Source organism: Cavia porcellus, unplaced genomic scaffold, assembly GCF_034190915.1.
Source record: "Cavia porcellus strain 051 isolate PalLab524CR breed Dunkin Hartley unplaced genomic scaffold, mCavPor4.1 scaffold_11, whole genome shotgun sequence".
NCBI classification, from domain to species: Eukaryota; Metazoa; Chordata; class Mammalia; order Rodentia; family Caviidae; genus Cavia; species Cavia porcellus.
Window position 1 is genome coordinate 80,549,211 of NW_026947494.1, and position 23,066 is coordinate 80,572,276.

Here is a 23,066-nt window from a genome sequence, read left to right on the forward strand (position 1 = left end):
AATCAACTCATTAAAATACTGCATGTGACATCATGGCCATTTCATGTTAATAATTCAAGAGTGGCAGTTCTTATCATTAACCATAACTCCATGAACTGACCAATCCTGAGTGTCTTCAGCTCATGAGCAAACCACAGTGTGTGGCAGTCTGGCAGTGAAGTAAGGCGGTAGACAGAGTACAAGTCCTCCTGGCTCCCTGCCCTCCTTCCAAATGCCCCTGGGGAAGAGTTCCCCACCTGGCTTCCTTGTCCTGGAGACACCTCTACCTTGTGCATGTGGATATGAATACAGGCTCGCTCAATTTTGAGCACACTGCTAGTTATTTCTGTCTGCTTCCTTCTGAGCTCTTCAGACTGAAGAGCACCATACCCAGCTATTTCATAAAATGAAGGCTTGTTGCATAAATATCACCAATATTTCTATTATCACCATGCTCTGTTGTAAATTAAGGATAAAGTAATAGATTCAAACAGTTTTATATAATATTTATATGAATATTAGATCAGGTTAACATTTAAGGTCTAGTCAAATCAATCCGTTTTCCACTAGATGGCAGACCTTGTTAATAAGTTCTAGCAAAGAAAAGAAAGGGAAAAAAAGTGGTGAGTCTCCCAAAGTTGACCAATAGGTGTCTCTTTGCAACCACATATTCCTGAATGGTTATATATATATATATATATATATATATATATATAGTCTTTCTCACTCATCTTACAGATAAGATCATCACCACTTTCCACAAAGTACAAACAGAACATTGAGGAAAAAGACATCATTCGTGGTCTAGGATGCACTAGCCATATTACATATTATATCCACACAAAGGGAGATGAGATTGCATAAAACATAACCAGGAATATGTTTCTAAATACAAGTAATTTGGCAGAAAACAGATCTTTGTTAACAAAAACAGAGCTTATTAAAATCCTGTTCTCAAGTCAGACAAGGCTCTTTGTTTGAAGAACTCTTAAATATTCACTAGACATATGTAATGGCACTAACTGAGCTAAGAGCATCAAACTTAACTCCAGAAAGATTCATGGAACTAATGGCTACTGGCCTGGTGAAAACACACAGGAAATAATAGAAATTTCTAAGCAGCAGAGAATATACTGGCATCACTTTGATTACTATTCTTTTTCACCAGTTTATTCAGTTTATACACACACGTGCCAATTCTGCGCTACTTGTATCTTTGAGTACTTGCTTATGTTTATTGAAGGTATAGGTGAGTTCCATCAAGAACATCAGAGAAATGAGACTCCTCCCATGAAGCTCAGAATATGCAGTCAGAATCCTATGCTTACTCTCATGAATTTGCCTTCTTTATTGGAAAATAATTTGCCTCTAGTCATTCCAAAAGAAATTATAGATAAATATTAAACATAATTTATAGATAGAGGAGCACTGGTACTAAAAAAAATCTTGCTTTCTGTTACTTTAGGGAACGGTTTGTTTTACCTGAGACTCAGTTAAATTACAATTTAGAAATATAAATATATATCCATATTCTCATATAGAAACATATGTGTACAAAACCACAAATGGTGTCATCTTTGTCATTCAAACTTCAGTTACTATAATGAACCTTTGTTCTTATCTAACCAGCTTTTTAAATTAGTAAAATATTATAATATGCTCCTGATATCATAGCCAAACCAAGGGAGTTAACTCCTCCACCTGTCTCCAGGGATAATTGTGTCACCACTGAAATTAGGAATAGGGAGGATCACTAAATGGCAGAGCAGAGCACCAGATGGCATTTTCTGCCTCTTCCCAGCTGCAGCATTTCTGCGAGTGCTAATCTGACTCCATATCCTACACCTGGCAGTCAACACGCAAACTGTTTTCAACGTATCTGAAATACCTAAATGTGCCTAAATCTCTGTGCAAAGTAAATGAATCCGCGGAGCATTCCAAAACCTCATGAATCCAATGTATTTCCCCTTGTAGCAGGGCAAAAATGCATCTTTCATTTAAAAAATTTAAATTTAAATTTTAAAAAACGGAGAAGACTGGATCCAGAAGAAACCCGATGGGTCCGTAGAAGCTGTGAGGAAAGTCCCACATCTTTAATTTGCAGTGTTTTCCAAAGTCATCTTGGCTCATTTTTTTTTTTTTTTTCAGAAAACAGGTGAAATAAGAGACTGTCAGATATGTCATATCAGTCACATCATGGGATTTAAACTTCTAGGGTCTGAGCTGACACTGGATCAGTTCCACAAAGACAGTGCTGGAAAGTCTGAGCCAGTGGCTCTTAAGCCTGGGGAGTATTTTTAAGCCCCACTATAAAAGGTCACCAAGTTTTTCACTTTTTCCTACGTCACACCAAACCGGTTAGAGCCCGGACTTCCGCTATTGTACAGGGCCTGTACCCCTCAGCCTCATTCTGCCTGAGCTGTATCTCAGCCTTAGTGCCTCTTTTTCAGGCACAAGTACTCCTGCTTATCTAATTGTGTAACATTAGTTTCTAAACAATCTAGAACTGATTCTTTGGGTTAGCAAAACTCACTTGTACTAATTTTGTTCATTGTGGGTTTTTTTGTAAATCATGGATTGTCTTTCATTTGACTCCAAAATGAAACATTTAATATCTCATGTCATTGCCTGGGCAAAGATTTCTGCCCCTGGGCTAGAGAGAATCTTTTAGTCAATGACCAAAGCCAGCTCTTCCACATGGGCCTCTGGCTGGTAGGCGAGGAAGCCAGTCTTGTCTTAGCAGAGTCCGCACAGCTGGCCGTTGGGTGTGCCCTGGACTTTGCTCCTTGGGTTTTTACTGCAGTGTTTCAGAGCCAAGTGCCCTCCGAGGTGTCTGAGCCGAGTACCTGTTTTGTCTGACTCAGGATATCAGCGTGCAAACCCTTCCTCCTCTGACAGCACGGCAGACCTCACACGGGTGACAAGTTAGCACGCGTACTGGTGTAACGGCATGCCACATGCACAGTGCTGGGCACCCTCTGCTCCTTGTAGTAGGTGGGGAAACATATCTTGACTCTGATTTGTGGAGTATGTCCCATCCTCAGTACCTATGGAGGGACCTCGGTATAAAGATTTTTTTTCAAGCTTAGTGAATTATTACTAACATTTTTCAACTAGACCATAAAAACATATATCAGTAGATCTTCTTTTATGTAATAACTTCTAGCAAATACATATATGCAATCATGAAATAGGGAAATTAATGCCCATGGCAACTTATGTTTACCCAACTATCTCATATCTCTAACAATATGTGTGTGTTCACAGGACACGATGGAGAGAGGTAAGGAGGTCTCTATTTCTAATAAGCAGGTGCCTAAGTCTGAACAAAGTCTCATGAAAAGTAACTCTGGCTGTGATTTATATTCTAGATTATCGTCTATGAAGAAACCTAATGTGTATTCATATTTTTCTGTTTCCCGCAAATACAGTTCCTTTAACGTAAGGATTCTTCTACATTCCTTCCTCTGTTTAACATTTAAATCAGTAACTGTTGGAAAAGGAGGAATCATTGGAATTAGCTCAGGAAGCCTTCCAAGGCCCCCTTCCCACCCGACCAACACACACACACACACACACACACACACACACACACACACACACACGTTTTCTCATCCCAAGATTAAGAAGCTATGCAGTCTGACAACGCACTTTTCTTTTACAAGTCTTGACACCACCTCTGTTATTTTCCTTTCCTCTTTTGTCCAGCATATGTTAGAAATAAAAGCAGGGTGGCCTTCGTGCAGATTTCTTCTTCCCTTTTTCTTTGAGAAAGAGATGGGAGAGTGAAAATGGTGCTTGAAAATCTTAGTTTTAAGATGAACCACTTTACAGGATTCTTAGAGTTAATCCTATATACAAATTCTAAGTACTTTTGCTGGTTACTAGGTTGTCTTCTTGCTAGTTTAACCAACTAGCATGTTCATGTATAAAGATCTTTTTTTAATGCAGTACAGGAAACTGGCAGATTGTGGGAGGGGGTTTCATAACTTCATGCTAAAAAGAAGACACCAATCGAAAGCAGATAAATGTTAAAAAGCAGTCCTTTCGCTGATGACATAATTTTTATTAAAGTACTCCGGGCCACATGAAAGGGTAAGAACTCTTATTGAAAGTGCTTGTAAGAAAACGCCCCACGGTTCCTAATGACAGTTCCCCTGCTGTTTCCCCATCAGCCTCCTTTTGTATGTTTGCCGTTTTCCAGTTCCTCGGATAAGCAGTTCTTTCACAGGCTACAAGGCGTCTCTTTCAAGCCACCATGGCTAATATGGTGAGAAGATTACTCAATTTCCACGAGGAGGCGCCGCCTGTGGCTGCGCCGGAGCCTGGACACCCGCAGAGGCCGGGCGCCCGCGGCGCGCTGGACCCTCGGGGCGGCCCCGGGGCGCACGCTCCCCCGCGCCGGCCCCTTTGTCCCCGGCTTCTGCCTCGCTTTAGCAAAAGCCCTGGGCTCATGATTTGGTCCGTTTGCAAATCAAAAAACCTCCCCAAATGCCACTTCCAAATATAGGCTCCCCTGTCGCCAGAGGCCGGCCAGGGTCTCGGGGTGGCCTTGCCTTCCTGGGGCAGCCGTTCAGCCCTGTGCATGCCCGGGGTGCACATCTGGAAGCCAGGCTCGGATCACACTCAGCCCCTGCTAGCCATCGAGGCCTCAGAGAGCGCCAATCACCGGCCCGGCTAAGTGAAATAACCTTCCCCTGAAAATACTTAAAACATTTCTTTTGCTCTCCTCTGAAAAGCCAAGAAACAGCCCATTTGAACCAGCATAATTTAGTCTGACAACAGATTCTTCCTCTGTTCACAGCTGTCCCAGAGGGAGGAGCTGAAATCTGAAGCCCTCTGCTGTGATTGGAGCCTGCTTGCAAAAGCTAGGGAAAAAACCCCTCCCAGCCAGAACGGGCTCAGTTGCTAAAGGAGCCGGGCGACTTCAGAGGCGCCGGCGCCACCGCCTGCCGCACCTGAGCGGCCCTCGCCAGCCCGGCCGGCCGCGATGCTGTAGGGCCCGGCCGCGTCTTCCCGCCGGACCGTTATCCGCGCCCGCCAGACCCGCCGGCACCATGCCGCGCTCCTTCCTGGTCAAGAAGCATTTCAACGCCTCCAAAAAGCCAAACTACAGCGAACTGGACACCCACACAGGTAAGGGAAAAATTATAAGTGTGTCTGCAGCTGTGCAGCCGCGGATCTGCAAATCTAGATCTGTAGGTGACTCCTCAGCTACCCCTGCCAGAGAGCAGAGGACTAAACTGTTCGCCTTCCTTCCACGGCCCAGAGAGAGCGTGTTATAGGCTGCTGAGCGTTTGGGGGCAGGTTTTAATTCAAAACTTTTGGAAGTGTTAACTGGCTCGGAAAACCTCATTCAGCTCTTGCAGCCTGGCCTTCGGAGGCTTGTTTATACATGCATAATGATTATGTGGAAGGCGAGCAGCAACATACTAAATGGTGATTTCTTTTTCCCAGTGCAGTAAAGTTCTTTTCCTTTGGAAGGCAGTTTGATCTACCCGTATCATTGCACCCACAGTCACAACACAAGTAAACAGCCCGTGCATAAAATGGAAACAACTTTTCTGTGTGTTTGCAAATGATGTCTACTTGTGTCTCTGAGCCGGGTCAGTAAGGGCACTCTGAGAGCTGCTCTCCCAGGTGGCCGGAGCAGCTGTCAGACTGTGTGTGCGTTCGGCACCATAGCTGCAGATTTATAGATATGTACGTCTCCTAGGGCTGTCTATCTTCTTCATTATAAAGTCCTGTGTGTTGCCAAGTATTTTCTCATTGTGCGTGTTTTTAGATATGCTCACTTTAATCTTCTTTCCTTTCCTTTTCTTTTCCTCAGTGATCATTTCCCCATATCTGTATGAGAGTTACCCCATGCCTGTCATACCAAAACCAGAGATCCTCAGCTCGGGAGCATACAGCCCCATTACCATGTGGACTACGGCAGCTCCATTCCATTCCCCACTGCCCAGTGGCCTCTCTCCTCTTTCCGGATACCCTTCCTCCTTGGGGCGAGTGAGTCCCCCTCCTCCATCTGACACCTCATCCAAGGACCACAGTGGCTCAGAAAGCCCCATTAGTGACGAAGAGGAAAGACTACAATCCAAGCTTTCAGACCCCCATGCCATTGAAGCTGAAAAGTTTCAGTGCAATTTATGCAATAAGACGTATTCAACTTTTTCTGGGCTAGCCAAGCATAAGCAGCTGCACTGTGATGCCCAATCTAGGAAATCTTTCAGCTGTAAATACTGTGACAAGGAATACGTGAGCCTGGGTGCCCTTAAGATGCACATTCGGACCCACACATTACCTTGTGTTTGCAAGATTTGTGGCAAGGCGTTCTCCAGACCCTGGTTGCTTCAAGGACACATTAGAACTCACACAGGTAAGTGAAAAATCTAGACCAGAATGTTGCTCTTTGATAGAATAATGGTATGGGCTGGTTGTCAGTTTTGCATGGAGTAGTGACAGTGTTTTTCCTGATGGTCGCTCACTGAAGGAACTTCCTGACTACTCAAAACTTGCTAAAGCACAGAGTGCTCCATTTCTTGTTAACAACCTCTGCTCCAGTGACTGCAAACAGCGTTTAGACTTTGGAAAGTAGATTCAGGAGGTTTGGTCTCAAAGATCAGTCAGAAAATCAGGAAAGATGTGCTTGATCCTGTGTTCTTTGAAACTGCCCCTAGTAATCAGCAAATACAAATGTTGCTCTCCTAATCAATTGATTTGGTAAATAGATGAAGGCCTTTCCTATAGCTTTTCTGTCAATTACATTCTGGCTGTAAAATCTGTCACTGCTGAGTGAGTCGTATAGCTGGAATTGAATTTTTTTCGTGCCTTTGTTTCTTTATCTTTTTTCTTTTGCTGCTAAATTTTTTTATTCTTAGCACAGAATCCTCCTGCGGGGAGTGAAGGTGTTTCTACAGCCTAAACCATGGTACAGAAAGAGAGAAAAGGGGAAATATTGGGAAATGTTGGGAGGTGCTCAAATTAGCTGCACCTGCTCAAGCAGAAAGCCTTAGTAAGTGAAAGTCCTAAAACTACATGAATTACTTCTGTGTGACTGGCAGCAGGAATACTATTCTGGCTAATTTTTTAAATGCAGAATTTATCTTAAAGGGCCAGATATTGACATTCATATCTTTTATGGGGAATCTGATCATATTTTATACTCCTCGTCCTGCTGGCAAACTGTGGTGGATGTTTATTTGCATTATGTGATGTTGTGCTTCTTCTAAAGCTGCTCTCTCTTTTTTTCATCCCCTCCCCCCACCCCCAGGGGAAAAGCCTTTTTCTTGCCCGCACTGCAACAGGGCATTTGCAGACAGGTCGAACCTGAGGGCTCATCTGCAAACCCATTCTGATGTAAAGAAATACCAGTGCAAAAACTGCTCCAAAACCTTCTCCAGAATGTCTCTCCTGCACAAACATGAGGAATCTGGCTGCTGTGTAGCACACTGAGTGACGCAATCAATGTTTACTCGAACAGAATGCATTTCTTCACTCCGACGCCAAAAGACAAATAAAAGTCCAAAGGCATTTTCTCTTGTGCTTACCAACCAAATAATGTGTATAGACACACACGTACACACATGTACCACACACATGCACACACACACACACACACACACACACACACACACACATGCAGACACACTGAAAGCTGCAAGAGCATGGAATCCTTTAAAGTTAAAGTTAATCCTTTCCATGTGAAGTTTAAAATTACTATATTTTTACTGACAGTTAGATTGACAGGATAAAAGACAAGGACCTTTCTCTTCAAAGATGAAGCAAAAAGCACATTGCATCTTTTATTACTGAGAAAGAATGCAAAGATTTTCATTGTTGCCAAATCATTTCAACTGAGAAGAACAGTATTGCTCTGTTAAAACAGATAGTTTTAATAGAATTTCCTATAGGAAGAGAATCTGCCGATGGGATCTCAGGTGCCTTATAAAGTATTCCAAGTTTACTTCATTGCTTGTCTGATGTCAGGTTGACATCTTTGAATTAAAGCCTTTTGTGGATTATCAGCAATGCTTTAAACTGTATTTTTAAAGACAAGGGAAAAAATAACACGAACAAAACACAGGAGAATGTATTAAAAGTATTTTTTTGTTCTGTTCTGTTTTGTTTTGTTTTTGCCAATATGTGCCTTGGGAGAAGAGGGAAACTCTAGCTTTGAACATTCCTGGTGCATGTTACGTGTCTTACTTTTTAAAAGAATTTTAATGATTTTTCTAAAATTAAGTAAAGATGGGAATACGTGCAAAAGAGAATTCTTAGAAACCCAGTAATGGACTTAAACTATTTTAAATGCATACGACAGATGCAATAATGCAACACCCCTTCCAAGTGCCTTTTTTAATTAATTGTATAGTTGATGAGTCGGTGTAAATTTGTGTTTATTTTTATATGATTGAATGAGTTTTGTATGAAAGTGAGGTGTTGTTTATAGCTATGCCTATATACAACCTGAAGACTTATGAAATCAATGTTTCTTTTTTAAAAATAATTTTCTAGGTCCTTTTTTATAATAAACATTTTTTGATTTAAAATTTATTGCATGTATACTATTTTTGAAGACTTTACTTGCTTGTGATTTGTACTAAATGGCTATACAAAGAATTTTTTCTTATGTTAATGAGAAAAAAGTAAAGTGTTTATTTTATGTATCAGGTGTTCTTTTGATGTGTTAGATTACAATAAATTGTCAGGATTTTTACTCTTACAAGATAGTATTGTCACATTTAGAAAAGTCACCATTATGACAGTACTGTGTTAGCATTTCTCTGTAACAAAAATTATACTTTCTGAATGCTAAAATAGCTAAAGATGAATGATCCAAAATACTTTAGCAAACTTTATTTGGGTTGACTTTATGAAAGCAGATTATATTGTCATATAAACTGGAACAGTTTGGGGTTTTTAGAAGAAATATTAATGAGATGTAAGAGGGGGGAAAAGAAAAGTTGACATAGAAAATTAGGAAAAAATAGATTTACGCAAGGTGGAAATTTAAACCATGCGAATAAATTCCAAACTTAGTGATATATTTCATGGGATCAGGGATAATTAGTGAAAATTGGTGTCATTTTACACTGTTTGTATAAGTTGAGCGAACCATGTACCCAAATCCAATATTTATGTAGCTGATAAAATATGACTATCCACTTCAAATTCAAGTTCATGTTTGCTAAATTCATACATATTAATATGCAGAACTCTAAACCATGAAATGAGCTGTGTAATTACCAGTGTGTCTATTTGCATCCAAACCCAGTAAGAAGATAGTTCCTTATATGGTTAATCATTTTTCTCTTGTATGATTAGAACTTGCGGAATCATGTTTTTCCTTTTAATGTCCTTACAATGGAAACAAAAATGGAAACTGAAGATAGGCTATTTATACGGGACCAATAATAAATACCAATACTATTCCCTTAACGTTCACATTAATTCCGGTATATGTTACATTTTCATTTTTCAGTCTATACAAACTGGTTTTGTATTTAACTAAAAAAATCTTTAAATTTAATATTTTAATGTTTTGATATTTCAGGAGCAAAATTATTTTAAATAACAATTGCTTTATGGAAAGAAAGAAGAAGCTGGTAGCTTGACAAGAGATTCTAAACTTAGGAAAAAGACCAACTGAGTTAATGTATACAGATAATTGCCAATAATTATCTGAAAGTTTGCAGGCCAGCTGACACATAGAATATCTTGCAGAGGAAGTCTGTGGATAAGTTGGGTGTTCCAGGGTCCTCTGGTTGGCCACCACATGAACCACTTCTGCTCTCTTTTTTCTCCCTTATTGTAGATCTACAGGCAAAATCTACTGATGTTCAAAATGCAAACAATTAACTTTCCAGAAGGAAAAATCTGTTAAAAGTTGTTCAGTTTCTTAGTGAAAAACTCATTTTTTATGGTATCAACTATGTTCCCACTATTCTAATTTCATTCTTAGTTAAAATACTTTCATTTCGGTAGGGTATCATGAGTCAGAACTAACGTACATCACATATAGAGATGATCTATGAATACACCTCTTGTAGAATTGCAAAAATTATAACTATGGTCATTGGCTGGGTGTCTGCTTTCTTAAAACAGCTGAATGACCTAACTCTAATGTAAGTTTCCCTGAATTCTTTTCTCAAATTTGCCACCTATGGGCACTTTATACTATTTAGATAACAGTACTTATCATATGACAATCTTTTGTTGATATCCTTCTTTTTCGTTAGATAGAACATCCTCAAAGCAGAAATTTTTATTGTATCATACACATCGCTTGCTCAACAGTTCAACAAATGTTGACTGAATGAATGAAATAAAAGAAGTCCATGAAAAGGTTCACACTTAAAAGATATTCAGCATAATCTTTTTTATTGCAAAGAGTTTTATGATTTCCAAGAGCTCCTCCGACTACATCTCCTGTTGGGTCTCCCAGCCTCATGATAGGAGTCCCCTGAACAGCTTACCTGCCAAGAAAGTAAGGAAGGGAACAAGTACAATAAACATGCAAGAAATCTGGTAGCCATTCTGAGAGCTCGGATTGTTAATATTAAGGATTTTAATAATAGGTACATATGTGCATGAACATCCTCAGTGTACTTAGTTTTATATATGAGACAGTGTGGTATAGTAGGAACATTACAAGATTTTAAAACCTGCACATTTTCCTAGAATCACTGCCTTTCCACCTATTACCTTCATGTCCTAATACAAGTGATTTAACTACCCCGTACTGCAGTTTCCTAAAATGTAAAGTAGCAATCAAGTCTCACAACATCACAATGAAAGTGTTCTATGGTTCCTGGCACTGATGAATCTCATACGACAGAACAACCAGTTCCCACTGCAGTCAGCAGTGGGAACCACGGACCCGTCCTTGTCCTGGGAAATATGTGACACCTTGTATACGATCTGCAGTGGCAGGAGCTTCTCTGTGATGCTGATATTTCACTGACAAGGACATTAAACTCAGAGAAGCTGGTAAATGGACCTAAGGTGACAAAGGCTGTAAAACTCAAGTTCAAACTTAGACTTTCTGACTCCAAATACTCTGCTCCTCCCAAGCCACCATGGGAACCGGGAGACCCCGCTGAACTACATGCAGTGCAATGATTTGTGTTTTGTAGGCGCATATTAGAGATTTGTTGAAAAGTCAATGATGAAGTCCCCTGAAATTAAATATTTTAACGGTACATTTAGGAACCATCACAATTCAGGAGTTGTACCTGGCACATTAACAACCTGCAGAACCTCTTTCCCAGTTTCACCTAGAATTTCTTCTGGCTCCCCTCCCTTTCCTGCAGCCCCTCTAGGCATCGCAGATCCCTGCAGCACCCCCAGCTCTGCTCCTTGCCCCGGAGCCCATTTCCTCCAGTTCGCTCTCCGTGGAGATGAAAAGCAGCTGGTCTCCATCCTCTGTACATTAACACTTCATTTTCTGAAGGCCACTGTTACTCCCTCACACACCCACACTCCTCACTTGGCTTTTATCTGCCTCGACTGAAAAGTCTTCCAAGCTAAACAGTCATTTCTTTCACAACTAAAATGTGGACACTGTGGTGTAATGAGGCAATTATAATTTCGAAAAGTAGAAGGCTTTCCTGGATGGAATCCACATCTCAGAAGTTGTCCCCGGTGTAGATATGGGAAACGTTTTGAGTAAAATTATTTTGAAAACTACCACTCTGACATCTAGGGGAACAACCACTCTCAAGTAAAGCACTTCTCTATCATTCTCATCTTCTCATCAGAATGGAGAAAGAATGGGAACATTCCTTTTACTTAGGGGCATATGGAGGGAAAAAATGTTCTGACATTTAATTTTCAGCAGTAAGTAATAATCTCTCACTATAGGAATAAATTGAAGGTGAAAAGCAGGGTGAGCCCCTCAGTCCTCCAGGAAGTAATCATTACTCTATGGAAAGCCAGTAATCATTACTCTGTGTGCAAAACCCAATAGCATGGCAACCTTTCCACTGTGGCACTGGGCCAGACCCCCAAACAATGAGAGATTAGCAGAGGAAATGGCAGTGTAGCTATGTTAGCACACCCCAAAGGGGCTGGAGAGGTATTTATAGGAGAGAGAAGACGAGATCCTTGAGTCAAAGATGGGGGTGTTTTTGTATTTAGTACCAGCTCACTTAATGATGCTCCTCTGGTTGTAAGTCAGTGTAATTCCTTCAGCTTGTTCTTTTGGAAATGTGTAGAAAGTTGAGAGATGCTGTAAGTGGTCACTAAGTCATCTTTGGAGACAGTGTCCAAAGGTAAAAGCCTGCCACCAATCTGCTTTAAGAGTCAGGGCAGTAGAGAAGATGTGATAACATTCTCTGCCAGTTTATTCTGGGGCTTGAACCAACTTCTTCCAGGGTCCAAACTGCAGTTAAAATTTTCTTTTATCATACAGTTAGGAGATAGCCACAGTTGATTCTAGGGAGTAAGAAGAAAGATGACTCAGTGGAATAAAATTGTGGTACCTTCTGTTGCTAAAGAAAATTAAACACAAATTACACATCTTCTGAGTTCTAACATCTGCCAACACAGTCATCAGATGTGCAGGGATTTAGAGCTTCCTGTACTGTGAATTGAATCTCGATTATTGAAAAAAGTTGACATAAAGAGAGGTAACAGCAAGAATCCCTTCCAGCCATCAGGACCTCGCCGAGCTGCAGCTTGGGCAGGCTGTGCACTTTGGTCTGGTGCTTGTTGCATCTCAGTGTGCCCGGGCTCTTCTGTAAGTCATTAACACCCTTGTTCACTGGGTCAAGGCGGGGCCTGAGAATCCCCACGTCTAGCCAGTTCCCAGGAGAAGCTGCTTCAACCCTCAGCCCAGCTTCTAGCTCACACTGTGTGCCCTTCGCCATCATGGATCCTGATGGAATGCAGCCAAGAGAACCGTGGAGGAAGGCAGCATGGGACAGGCCTGCGTGCCACATGCCTTGCTGTGGCGAGCACACGAATCCCCAGAGAAGCCAGTCCTCCCCTCCTGCTCTCTCTGCTCCCCGAGAGCCACCAATGCCATAATCCCAGTGGATACACAATCACCCACCACTCATAGCTCCAACCCACCATGGGTCTAAAATAATTAAAAATCTCAACTGTACTCAAAATGTACAAACATTTTTCCTGTCATTATTTCCTAAGTAATGTAATATAACAATTATTTACATTAATTTATGCTGCACTAAGTATTAAATAATTTAAAGATGGTTTAAAGTGTACAGATGTTCCTAGGTTATATAAATACCATTACATTTTACCTGAGGAGCCTGAGCAACCTTGGATTTTAGAATCCAAAGATGCTAGAACCAGTTTCCATAGCTACCAAAGGATCCTGGAACAGTCTGACTGAGCTGTGACTTGGTTGTATGATTTTCACTTCAATTTTTCTTGTGCTGATATTTTACTGACGCTTCACTCACCTTTGAGGGGGTCCAGAAGTAAGTTTTCTGGTCCACTAACACCAGGGAGACTACCTCTGCTCAGCTCTCCACAGGGAAGCAGCTAAGTAACATTGTTCTCCAGCTCTGGAGGACCACCCACAACAGTGACCAGAGGCTCGGACCATAATGGAATCACTGCAGAGGAGACCACGTTCATCTACTGGCACTGCACTGGCCAGTGGCTACCACTGCCCGCCTCACATATCGGGGTTTCTGTAGGTCCTGCTGCTCTTCTGAAGTATCACCCCTGTCACCTCATAGGCTTCTCCCAGGAGATTTTGTGACCATCATGGGCACTCCAGCAGCTTAGAGTTTTCCTACATGATTATCTACTTAAAATGTTTGCTGGTTTACTAAGTGGAAATTGTCTGATATATTTTTCTCCAACTCTCATGGTATTTTTATTCATGTTCTCAATTTTACTTTTTATTATTTAGGAAAGTTTATATGCAATCGTGAATAAAGATTCTTAGCAGCAAATCACCTCCAAGTTGATGGCAATATGTAATATTTTCTCTCTTGTATTATTCCTTATCTCATAACACCTAAATTAACCCAAAATATAGTAAAAGGATAATAATTACATTTATTTATTCATTTATTTGGTACCAGGGATCAAACTCACAACCTTGAGCTTGCCAGGCAGGCTCTTATACCACTGAGCTAAATCCCCAGCCCCAAAAATTACATTTAATATTACTTTATTTTCTAAGGGTATTACTGAATACATAATATGCTAATCTATACATAAAAGTTTATCACATGATATGTGTATGCGTGTATGTTTTTGACTAAATGATGGACTTCTCTCTTTCTTACGTTACAACAAATTTTGGTGGTGAAGAGATGTCACTTGTTGCTAATGTATTGACTGCATTGTACAATTAGTTGCACCATTGTGGATGCTTGGTATCCTGAGTCAGTTCAAAATGATTACCCCTCATGGTCTTTTTGACTTTGATGAAGACAAAGAAGTCACACAGTATCAATAAAGTAGATGAGGATACCCCTTTGTGACCAATGGCAAATGTCATTCTAGACTTTTCTCAAGAGGGGTGACCCATCTAAGAGGAGTAAGAGCGTTTCCAGGCAACCTGAGATTGGGGGTGGCGAGATGCCTGTGGTACCTGCTTGGGCTTCCTCTGTGCTCCTCTAGTCTGGGCCTTGGAACTTTCTTCTAAACTCTGACCCTAATTATCTATTACTTCTACTTGTGCATAAAGACATTGTACTGAGCACCAGTCTGAAATACACCTCTGGTCCCAGCAGAAAGATTAGTGATGAAAGTCTCCTCTCCCCTATCTCTGTAGCAGGAGTGACCGCATGCCCCAGATCTGCCTTAGCCTGAGGGGAATGAGAGAAGCCTTCTTTTTTCCAGAAGAATGAAGAAGAAAGAGACCCCAGCTATCTCCTGCATCAGTTATTACAGGGTGGGGCCGCTCTGCCTTCAGAGAAGGAGAGAGAGTGGGAGATTCTGGAGATGGAAGATACGCAAGGATAAAACCAAATGTGTGTGGACAGTGTTGCTTTAGGTGAGCATGCATTTCAGAAGGCATCAGAGTCCACCAAAAGGCGTGCAGTGGGCCTGAGAATTTGCATTTCTAGCACATTCCCAGGTGAAGCTGATATGGTTGGTGCGGGGATCACCCTCAGAATGAAATAGTCACAGCTGGAAGAGCAAAGAACATTAATAGCACACTGGTAGCTAATGATGTTACCAAATTGCCATCTTCACAAGAGATTAGAATTCCTTTTCTTTCTCTGTGTTATGCATTGCCTGCCTATGATTTGCTGGTCAGTCACTGCATTAGGAACTCAGTGGAAAGAACACTTTGTAACCTCAGAGTGCAAAAGAAAAACAATCACAAACTTTTTTATTGAATGATTCTAAATACTTTATTAATTCTTTTTAAATAGTGCACAACACAGGGACTTTCAAAGAGTTTAAAATGAAGCTGGGAAGATGCACTATAAAATACGGCGACACAGAAGGGGCCTGGGGTGGAGGCTTCCATATACAACTAAAGACTATTTTACCTTACGAAAGAGAAGGAAATCCAAGCTTGCATAACAATAATTGTTTCTTTATAAAAGTAAATCAACTAAGAATCCAGCTTCTTTTTCTATTAGCATTTTTATATCACTCTCTCAAGTTTATAGGCCAAAATGAATGAACTTGTTTGCCATAATGGAGTTTTTACTGGTAGGATGAGCCCTGATCAGCTGCAGATTTTTTTCCCCATGAACATAGCCAGACAAGCCCCTCTTGGATTCTGCTTTTTAAATAAAAAGATGTAAAAGGATCTTTTGTGTTACTGCTTTCCTGAGGCAATAACAAGGCAATAAAAAGAATTAGAAGAAAAGGCTATTCTAAAATGTAACTCTCAGATTTTTACAGTTTAGGAAAATCTGCGCAGCTCCAGGCAGGGCTGTTGCCAGTGTGTGCTGGCTGCATCCAAGGGCAGACGTGCACATCTCCTGGGATGCCAGCTCCCTCCACCGCTCATGCCATCCGTGAAACACACAGGTACTTTTCCACGGGACAATCCAGATTGATTTCAAAAGCTGTGACTCTTCTTTTTCAACTGAAAACTTACACAAGAAGGCTACATTTTTAGTTGTCTTGCAGAAATTGGTGTTTAAATACCTATTTATTTTTATTTTATTCATTTAAAAATTTTTGGTCTGTGCTAAGGATGGAATCTAGTGCTTGACTAAGCAAGCTCTCTAACACTGACCCTTGATAATGTTTTTTTTAAAAAGAACCAAGGGATGGAGTGAGATCATAATCCAACCTGTACTGATTTTGTTTTATCAGCACAGAATATGGAAGTAAGTGCAGGAAATTGTCATCCACTGCTCAATTTACCAAGTACTTTTCAAGGTGGATACATCGCACTATCCAATCAGCTGCAGGGGCCATTTTGAGTAGCATTAAAAGTAGCACATGAACCAATGACAAGCATTTGTCACAAACTAGAGAACTCAGTTTTCTCATGAATTACATGTTTTGTTAAACCTGAGCATGGAAATATCACTTGACTCTTGCCAGATAGAAAAAACCATTCATATTTCCTCCATCAGTCTCTCTCGCTTACTTCTCCTTGCTGTTTAACTTAAAATCACCTAAAATGGGATGATCTAAGGACCAACCAAGTTATTATCATGCATTAAAGTGTATAGAAAGCAAGATGGTTCTATCTTTGTTACTCAGAATAATGCAAAAACCTGAAACATAGAATCATGTTCCCCAGATGTACAGGCAATTAGCATATACAAATATATCTTCATCAACAAATGAACCTGGGAAGGTCTTTAAAAATTTTAACTTTCTAAATAATGCTCATGCATTTCACAGTACTAATTTACTTCTGAAACCAGAAAAGAAATATTTTTAAAAACTCAAAGGATCATGCATTTTGTGTTTTTCTCTCATTTTAAGCCTACTGTTTGAATTATAATGCTTTATTGATTACAAACTTCACCTATTAAGAGACAAAGTATTTATGAAAACTGAAGCAACTTTCATTCAATCAGAAGACAAAAACAATATTCAAAGTAGAAATATTTTAAAGCAGAATTTAAAAGGAAGATTAAAACCAGATTTTCATGTGTTAGATTCATGAATGTAACTGCCATTGACACTGGTAAATTATCACCCCTGACTGAATTCTTGACACAAAGACAGTAGGTTATAAGAATTTACCAATCCTTGTATTGAAGCTTAATGGTGTGATTGCTGAGGTACACTGACAGGTACGTCAGAAGGTCCTCTATGAGAACTGGTAAATCAGTGTGTATTTGGGTGTCCATGTGAAGATAGCCTTGAATGATCAGCAGGGCTGCTTCCACCTGCCCCTAAGGAGAGCTGGCTGTATTCTACTCTCTGACGATATGAGCTACTCCAGCCTTCCCCCAAATCAAGCAGATCTTTCAAAAGCACGATAAAGCCATATACTGGAAGGAAATCTACCTGGAATTTGACAGTAACTCCAGTGTCCAACTCAGCTCTTTCCTATAAGATGCCCAGAGGATGCAGTGAACACCAAACCCTTATTGTTTATAAAAAAGGAAGTGAAAACTCTATTACTTAATAAAGCACTTGTTTTACCTTTCCTGAGAAAATACAGAAAATAAAAATCACTAGCCTTTTATATTAACCACTGATCAATAATATTAAGCATTGATCCTGCCCAAGAGAGTAGAATTCAAGCCCCAACTTAGTTCAACTTATTTATAGCAGTCAATGAGTAAAAACAGAACTCCGTCACCTCAGAATTTCAATACTGTTTCTTATTGGAAAGAAAGTCAGTGGCATACAGTAATTATAAAATTATACTTTTGAAGTGATTCATAAATGAACATTTAGGAAACTATAAAGAAGTTAAGAGCTGATGTTTCTGTTATTCTATTTAAATTACTTAATTTCATAAAATAAAATTTTTCTAAATATTTAATAAGCAACTAGGAATCTGCTTTTTCAACCATTAAACATCCTGGGCAGGTCCATCAATCTTGTTCTCCAAAAGGTTATTCACGACCCAGCAGGTACACAGAGGACAAGAAAATGGTTCTAGAAGAATCAATGAGTCACAGAAGTGCCTGTCATGGGAATTATGTGAGGCATTTACACAACTCTGAAACAAACGGGGTCTCTCTAGGTAGGAATATCTGATGTGGCTGTGACTCTACATGGAGTCTTTGGTGAGACGAGGAATTTGAAACAACTTCTGCCCCACTGGCCCAACTCAAAAGCAGATACAACGCTACTGGCTGAGCAGTTACATCTGTACAGTGCTTTCATGAAAATACACCATCTCCCTCTTCCAATCATGATTAAAGGCGGCAGAGAATTCTCAAAAAAGCTTTGGATTTCATTTTTTTCTAATAAAGTAAGGCAAACTAATTTAAACACAAAAAAAATTTTAGCACATGACACCCAAGACAATTTCCATATATGTTAAAAGATTACCCTGATAATATACAGTTATTAATTTCTTCAGTAAATAATGATTTGTTTTGTTTTACATTTTTGTGCATTCACCGCAGACACAACCTATTCCTTTCTGCCCAAATTAGGCTCTTGCATATGCCATCCTTTCCACCTTTAATGTCCTCCTCCTGTTCTCCATCTAATTCCTACCTATTAATGGGATCTCAGTTCAACCTCTGCCTACTCTGGGAAGCCTCCTCTGACTATCTTAGAACTGGTTAAAGAGTCGTTGGCTGTATTCCTAACCACCTTGTGTATAATCACATTGAAAGTGTTTGCTTATGTCTTTCTTACTAGACTATGAATTCTTTAAAAGTAGGAAGTGGTATTTCATTTTTTAGACCCTGCACATTGTTGGGGCCAAAGAGAGAAGTGGGAGGTTGTTATTAAAGAGATGGCTATCTTATCCTAAAGTAAAAATGATTTAGTTGCCTGTGGGAATAATTCACCTTCCTATTTAACCAGGTAAAGGTATAATAAAATACAAACAATATGGTTTTTAAAGTGGGCAAATGTCTCCAGGCATAGTGATACACACCTGTAATTCCAGCACTCAGGAGACTGAGGCAGGAGGATCACCTTGAGTTTCAGGTCAGCCTATGCTACATAGCGAGTTCAAGATTAGCTTGAAATACACAGCAAGACCCTGTCTCAAAAAAATTAAATTAAATAAAAAATAGAAGGCAGAGGATATAAATAGGTGTTTCTCAAAAGAAGAACTAAGAATTGCCAATGTCTTAACTTTTACTTTTTTACATTAATAAGACAAAATACCTAACACCAAAAGTTAAAGAAGAAAAGTTTATTTTAATCTCACAGTTTACAGAGGTTTTAGTCTATAATCATCTGGCTCCAAGACACAATGGCACAGTGGGCATTGCAGGGGAAAACTACTCATACTGTGGCAGGCAAAACGGAGAGAAGCAGCAGCAGCGGCAGAGATCCTTCCTTTCCCTTTTTTATCAACCAGACTCAAGCCTATTGGATGGTGCCAACACAGACAGATTGGGTTTCCCATTATTCACACTGAAGACTATGCTGACCCAAGTTAATTATCACATACCTTTAATCCACCCTAATTCACCTCACACAGCCTATATTCAGGCTCCTCTGAAGAGTGTGTGAGGCTTGGGGGAGGAGTCACCTAGATACAAGACCTAACAGCCAACAAATAGAATACAAAGTACTCAACATCATTAGCATCAAGGAAATAGAAATCAAAACTACAGGATCACATTTCACACTAGAATGGCTATTCTCAAAAAAAGAAATAACAAATGCTAGTGAGAAAAGGAACTTTTGTACACTTGTTGATGAAAAGGTAAATTTAATTTGGCTGCTGTGGCAACAATATGGAGATTTCTTACAAATTAAATATAGATATACCATATTTTTTTTTGTACTAGGGATCAAACTCATGACCTCATGCTTGCCAGACAGGCTCTTATGCCACTGAGCTAAACCCCAGCCCCTACCTACATTTTGACAGATCATCTGGGTACTTACACAAAACAAATGAAAACAGAATACCAAAGAATATCAAAGAATTACCTACAAGTGCAACAGTATTGTGGAACTGTGTGTGTGTATGTGTGTATGTGTGTATGTGTGTGTGTGTATGTGTATTAATCAGCTAAGATACGGAATCAGCCAAAGAGTAAACATACATAGAAAATGTGATATATAGAACATGTGATAGGGGCTAGGCATAAGCGCCTGCCTTGCAAGCAGGCAGTCGTGAGTTTGATCCCTGGTACCAGTAAAAAGGAAAAAGAAAAAAAAATGTGATATATATGAAATATTATGCAGCCATAAAGAAAAATGAAATACTGATGTCCAGCAAAACAGATGGAAATGTGCTAAAGGAAATAAGTAAAACTCAGAAAGACAAAGCACCACCTGTTCTTTCTTATATGTGGAAGTTTAAAAAAATACGTTTAATCTGAATGTAAAACAGTGATGCTAAACATTGGAAAGAGTAGGAGGTGAATCAAGGGAGACTCCATTTTTTCAATGCACGCCACATGCATGCATGGGAATATTACTTGGAGCTTCATTAAAATGCAAAATTAATACATGTAAATCAGAAATTTCAAAAATAAGAAAAAGACACAAAACCTGAGAAATGCAAAATACATGTGAACATCTGTGAGTAACTATGTAACAGCTACACAAATCATCGCTATACTGATGCATTTTTGAAGTATTCCTACTCTGGCCTCAGTTTTCACATTTCCGCCACAGAAAAGTTAAAGCACTATTTAAAAAATCAGGCAAAAAGAAAACTGACTAGCAAAATCCATGCGCTCAATTTCGTAATACCTCTTTTCTCTCTCTCTCTCTCTCTCTCTCTCTCTCTCCTCAATGTGTTGGAAAGGGGAACACATATGGAATTTTCCTATGGTCTGATGTGTACTCTTGATGTCTCTTCTAGGTTGCCACTCTGATTTTATGTGGTTTTGGAAATCTGCCTTCAGAATGATTCACCGCTACTCAACTGGGTTGCTTTAGTCTTTCATACCCTCGGCAGTTCTGCGAATAAGACAGTTGCCTACTATCTGTGTCCTTCATCAGTCCCTGTGTTGAGGAAGCAAAGGTGTATTTCACCTCAAATCATCTTTGCTTGTACACAGATTTAAGTCACTGCATTTCCAACTGTCTGTTTGTGTGCAAATCATGTTTGTGAATGTGTGTGTGTGTGTGTGTTCATTGCACAGAAGCACCATCTCAGAATAAAAGCCCATAGGCTGGCAGACTCAGTGCTGTGTTCAGTCTTTGGAAATCCCTATTTGGAACATTAGAAACATCTGGAGAAACCACATTTCCATGTTGAAATAAAGATAAGTTGTCATTTCTGCTACTCATTTTGAATTTATCCCACAGCTTGATGTGAGAGATTTTGCCCTAAGCAACTTGGAGAGCATATAACATGAGCAAAAAAAAAAAAAGTAAAGAGAAGTTAAAAATTGGCACTGAGGTTTTCTTCCACGGGTTTCCTTAATCCTCTCTAAATACACTTGCTCCGTCCCAGCAAGCTGGCTTGGGAAAGACAAGAATTCCAAGGATGGACCCAGAGCAGCCAGGGGACCCCACCAGGCACCTGCATTTGCTACCAAATTTAAATGATAATTGTGCTCTGTCAAATGAATCCTGTATTTGTCCGGCAAATTTAGGATAATGCAGTTTAAAGACAAGATCTCTGGCTGATTCTCAGGAATCACTTGTTTCCAATTTCACACTTGATTGTCTTCTGCAGCCTGTACTTTCCCATGGAAAATCTTTACAGTTCATTTGAGTATTCCCCTTATCAGGAGCTTCAGCTCTGTCCAGTTGGAGCAGGCCTCTGGAATGCAGCTCTCCTACCCTGCAGGCGGCCACTGGGGTTACTAAACATCCTAACTCATTTATTTGTAGCTATAAACTCAGATCTCCTGCCCAGGGCTGCCTGCTGTCACAGTCACCACTGTTCATCTCAGGAACGACGCATATGTGCGCAGAACAGGGCAGCCTTCAGCTCCCCACTTCTGTCCATCCGCACTGAGAAGGGGTGGTTCTCTCATGCAAGATTCTAGCACACTTGTGGAGGAAAAAATCAAGACATTTTTGTCCTTTGGGTTTCATATGTGGTTTCATTCCAAAAATACCATGAGAAAGTCTGAGAAGCAGCAAAACCAGTGGGGAAAATAGCTGACTTTGAGACTCAGGCTTGGGCATCCACAAATATTTCTAGAATTCTTTTTTGAGTTGTGTATGTGGGGAGGGTGTCAAAGAAACCTTTCTTCAAAGGAAATCTTAGTCATGGAAGATCCATATATGTAAAAGAAATGAGTAAGAAAAGACTCTTCTTCAGGCAGGGCTGAATATTGTCTCTTTGCTTCTGTTCAAAGCTTGTCCAGGAAAGTCACTGTGCGTGTCTGCAGGCACAGTGACTTTGTCCTTTGGCATAATTCTGACACCTTTGGTCAGGAGGCAGTCACCGGCTGTGGTCAGTATCTTCCCCTTGCAATTTCAAAGTTCACTTGAATGCACTGAGAGAATCCAGGAAGCTTTTAAATGCAGAATCCAGGCTGATTTGCCTTGGGCAGGCATCTAGGAGCCTGGAGGTCACTGCTCTGCCCATGAGCAGTCCCTCTCACTTCCCGAGCTCCCAAGGCACACTTGTGGGACAAGACTTCAGGGCAACATCCAGGTGACCTCACTTCCCCTCTGCAGGGCAAAGGGCGCCGAACAGGACTGGGAAAGCAGGAGGAATGTGGAATGCTGCAACTCAGCGCCCAGGGGAAGAAGGCGGGCAAGAACACGGCCAGCGCTCAGGGTGCGCCAGGTCTCCAGGAGTGTTGTCAGTTGCAGCAAATGTCACTTCATCTCCCCTACCTGTGGAGACCAGGAATCCAATGAAGAACCTCCCCTGACACTGCCGCAGCCCCTCCAGAGCACCCAGCAGCCTTTGAAAAGCCCCAGGTGTAAAAAGGGCTGTGCACCAAATCGTGGGTGTCGCTTCTCAACCTTAAAAAAGAAATTCTCAAAAGAACAACATTCACTACAAGTCCATTTCCAGTTCTGCAATGGATTCACTTTCCTTCTAATACACATACTTCAGTGATGTCTGAAAAACTACAAAAGCTCATGACAATTTTGTTATATAA

General features: G+C 40.4%; 1 protein-coding gene across 1 annotated transcript; it reads left to right on the forward strand.

The window, feature by feature from the left end:
• Positions 1-4,874: 4,874 nt before the first annotated feature.
• Snai2 (snail family transcriptional repressor 2) lies at positions 4,875-9,417 on the forward strand. The gene is made up of 3 exons (XM_003466002.4): positions 4,875-5,115; positions 5,810-6,355; positions 7,250-9,417. The coding sequence occupies exons 1-3, from the start codon at positions 5,037-5,039 to the stop codon at positions 7,429-7,431; spliced, it is 807 nt and encodes a 268-aa protein (XP_003466050.1). The 5' UTR covers positions 4,875-5,036; the 3' UTR covers positions 7,432-9,417.
• The last annotated feature ends 13,649 nt before the right edge of the window (positions 9,418-23,066 follow it).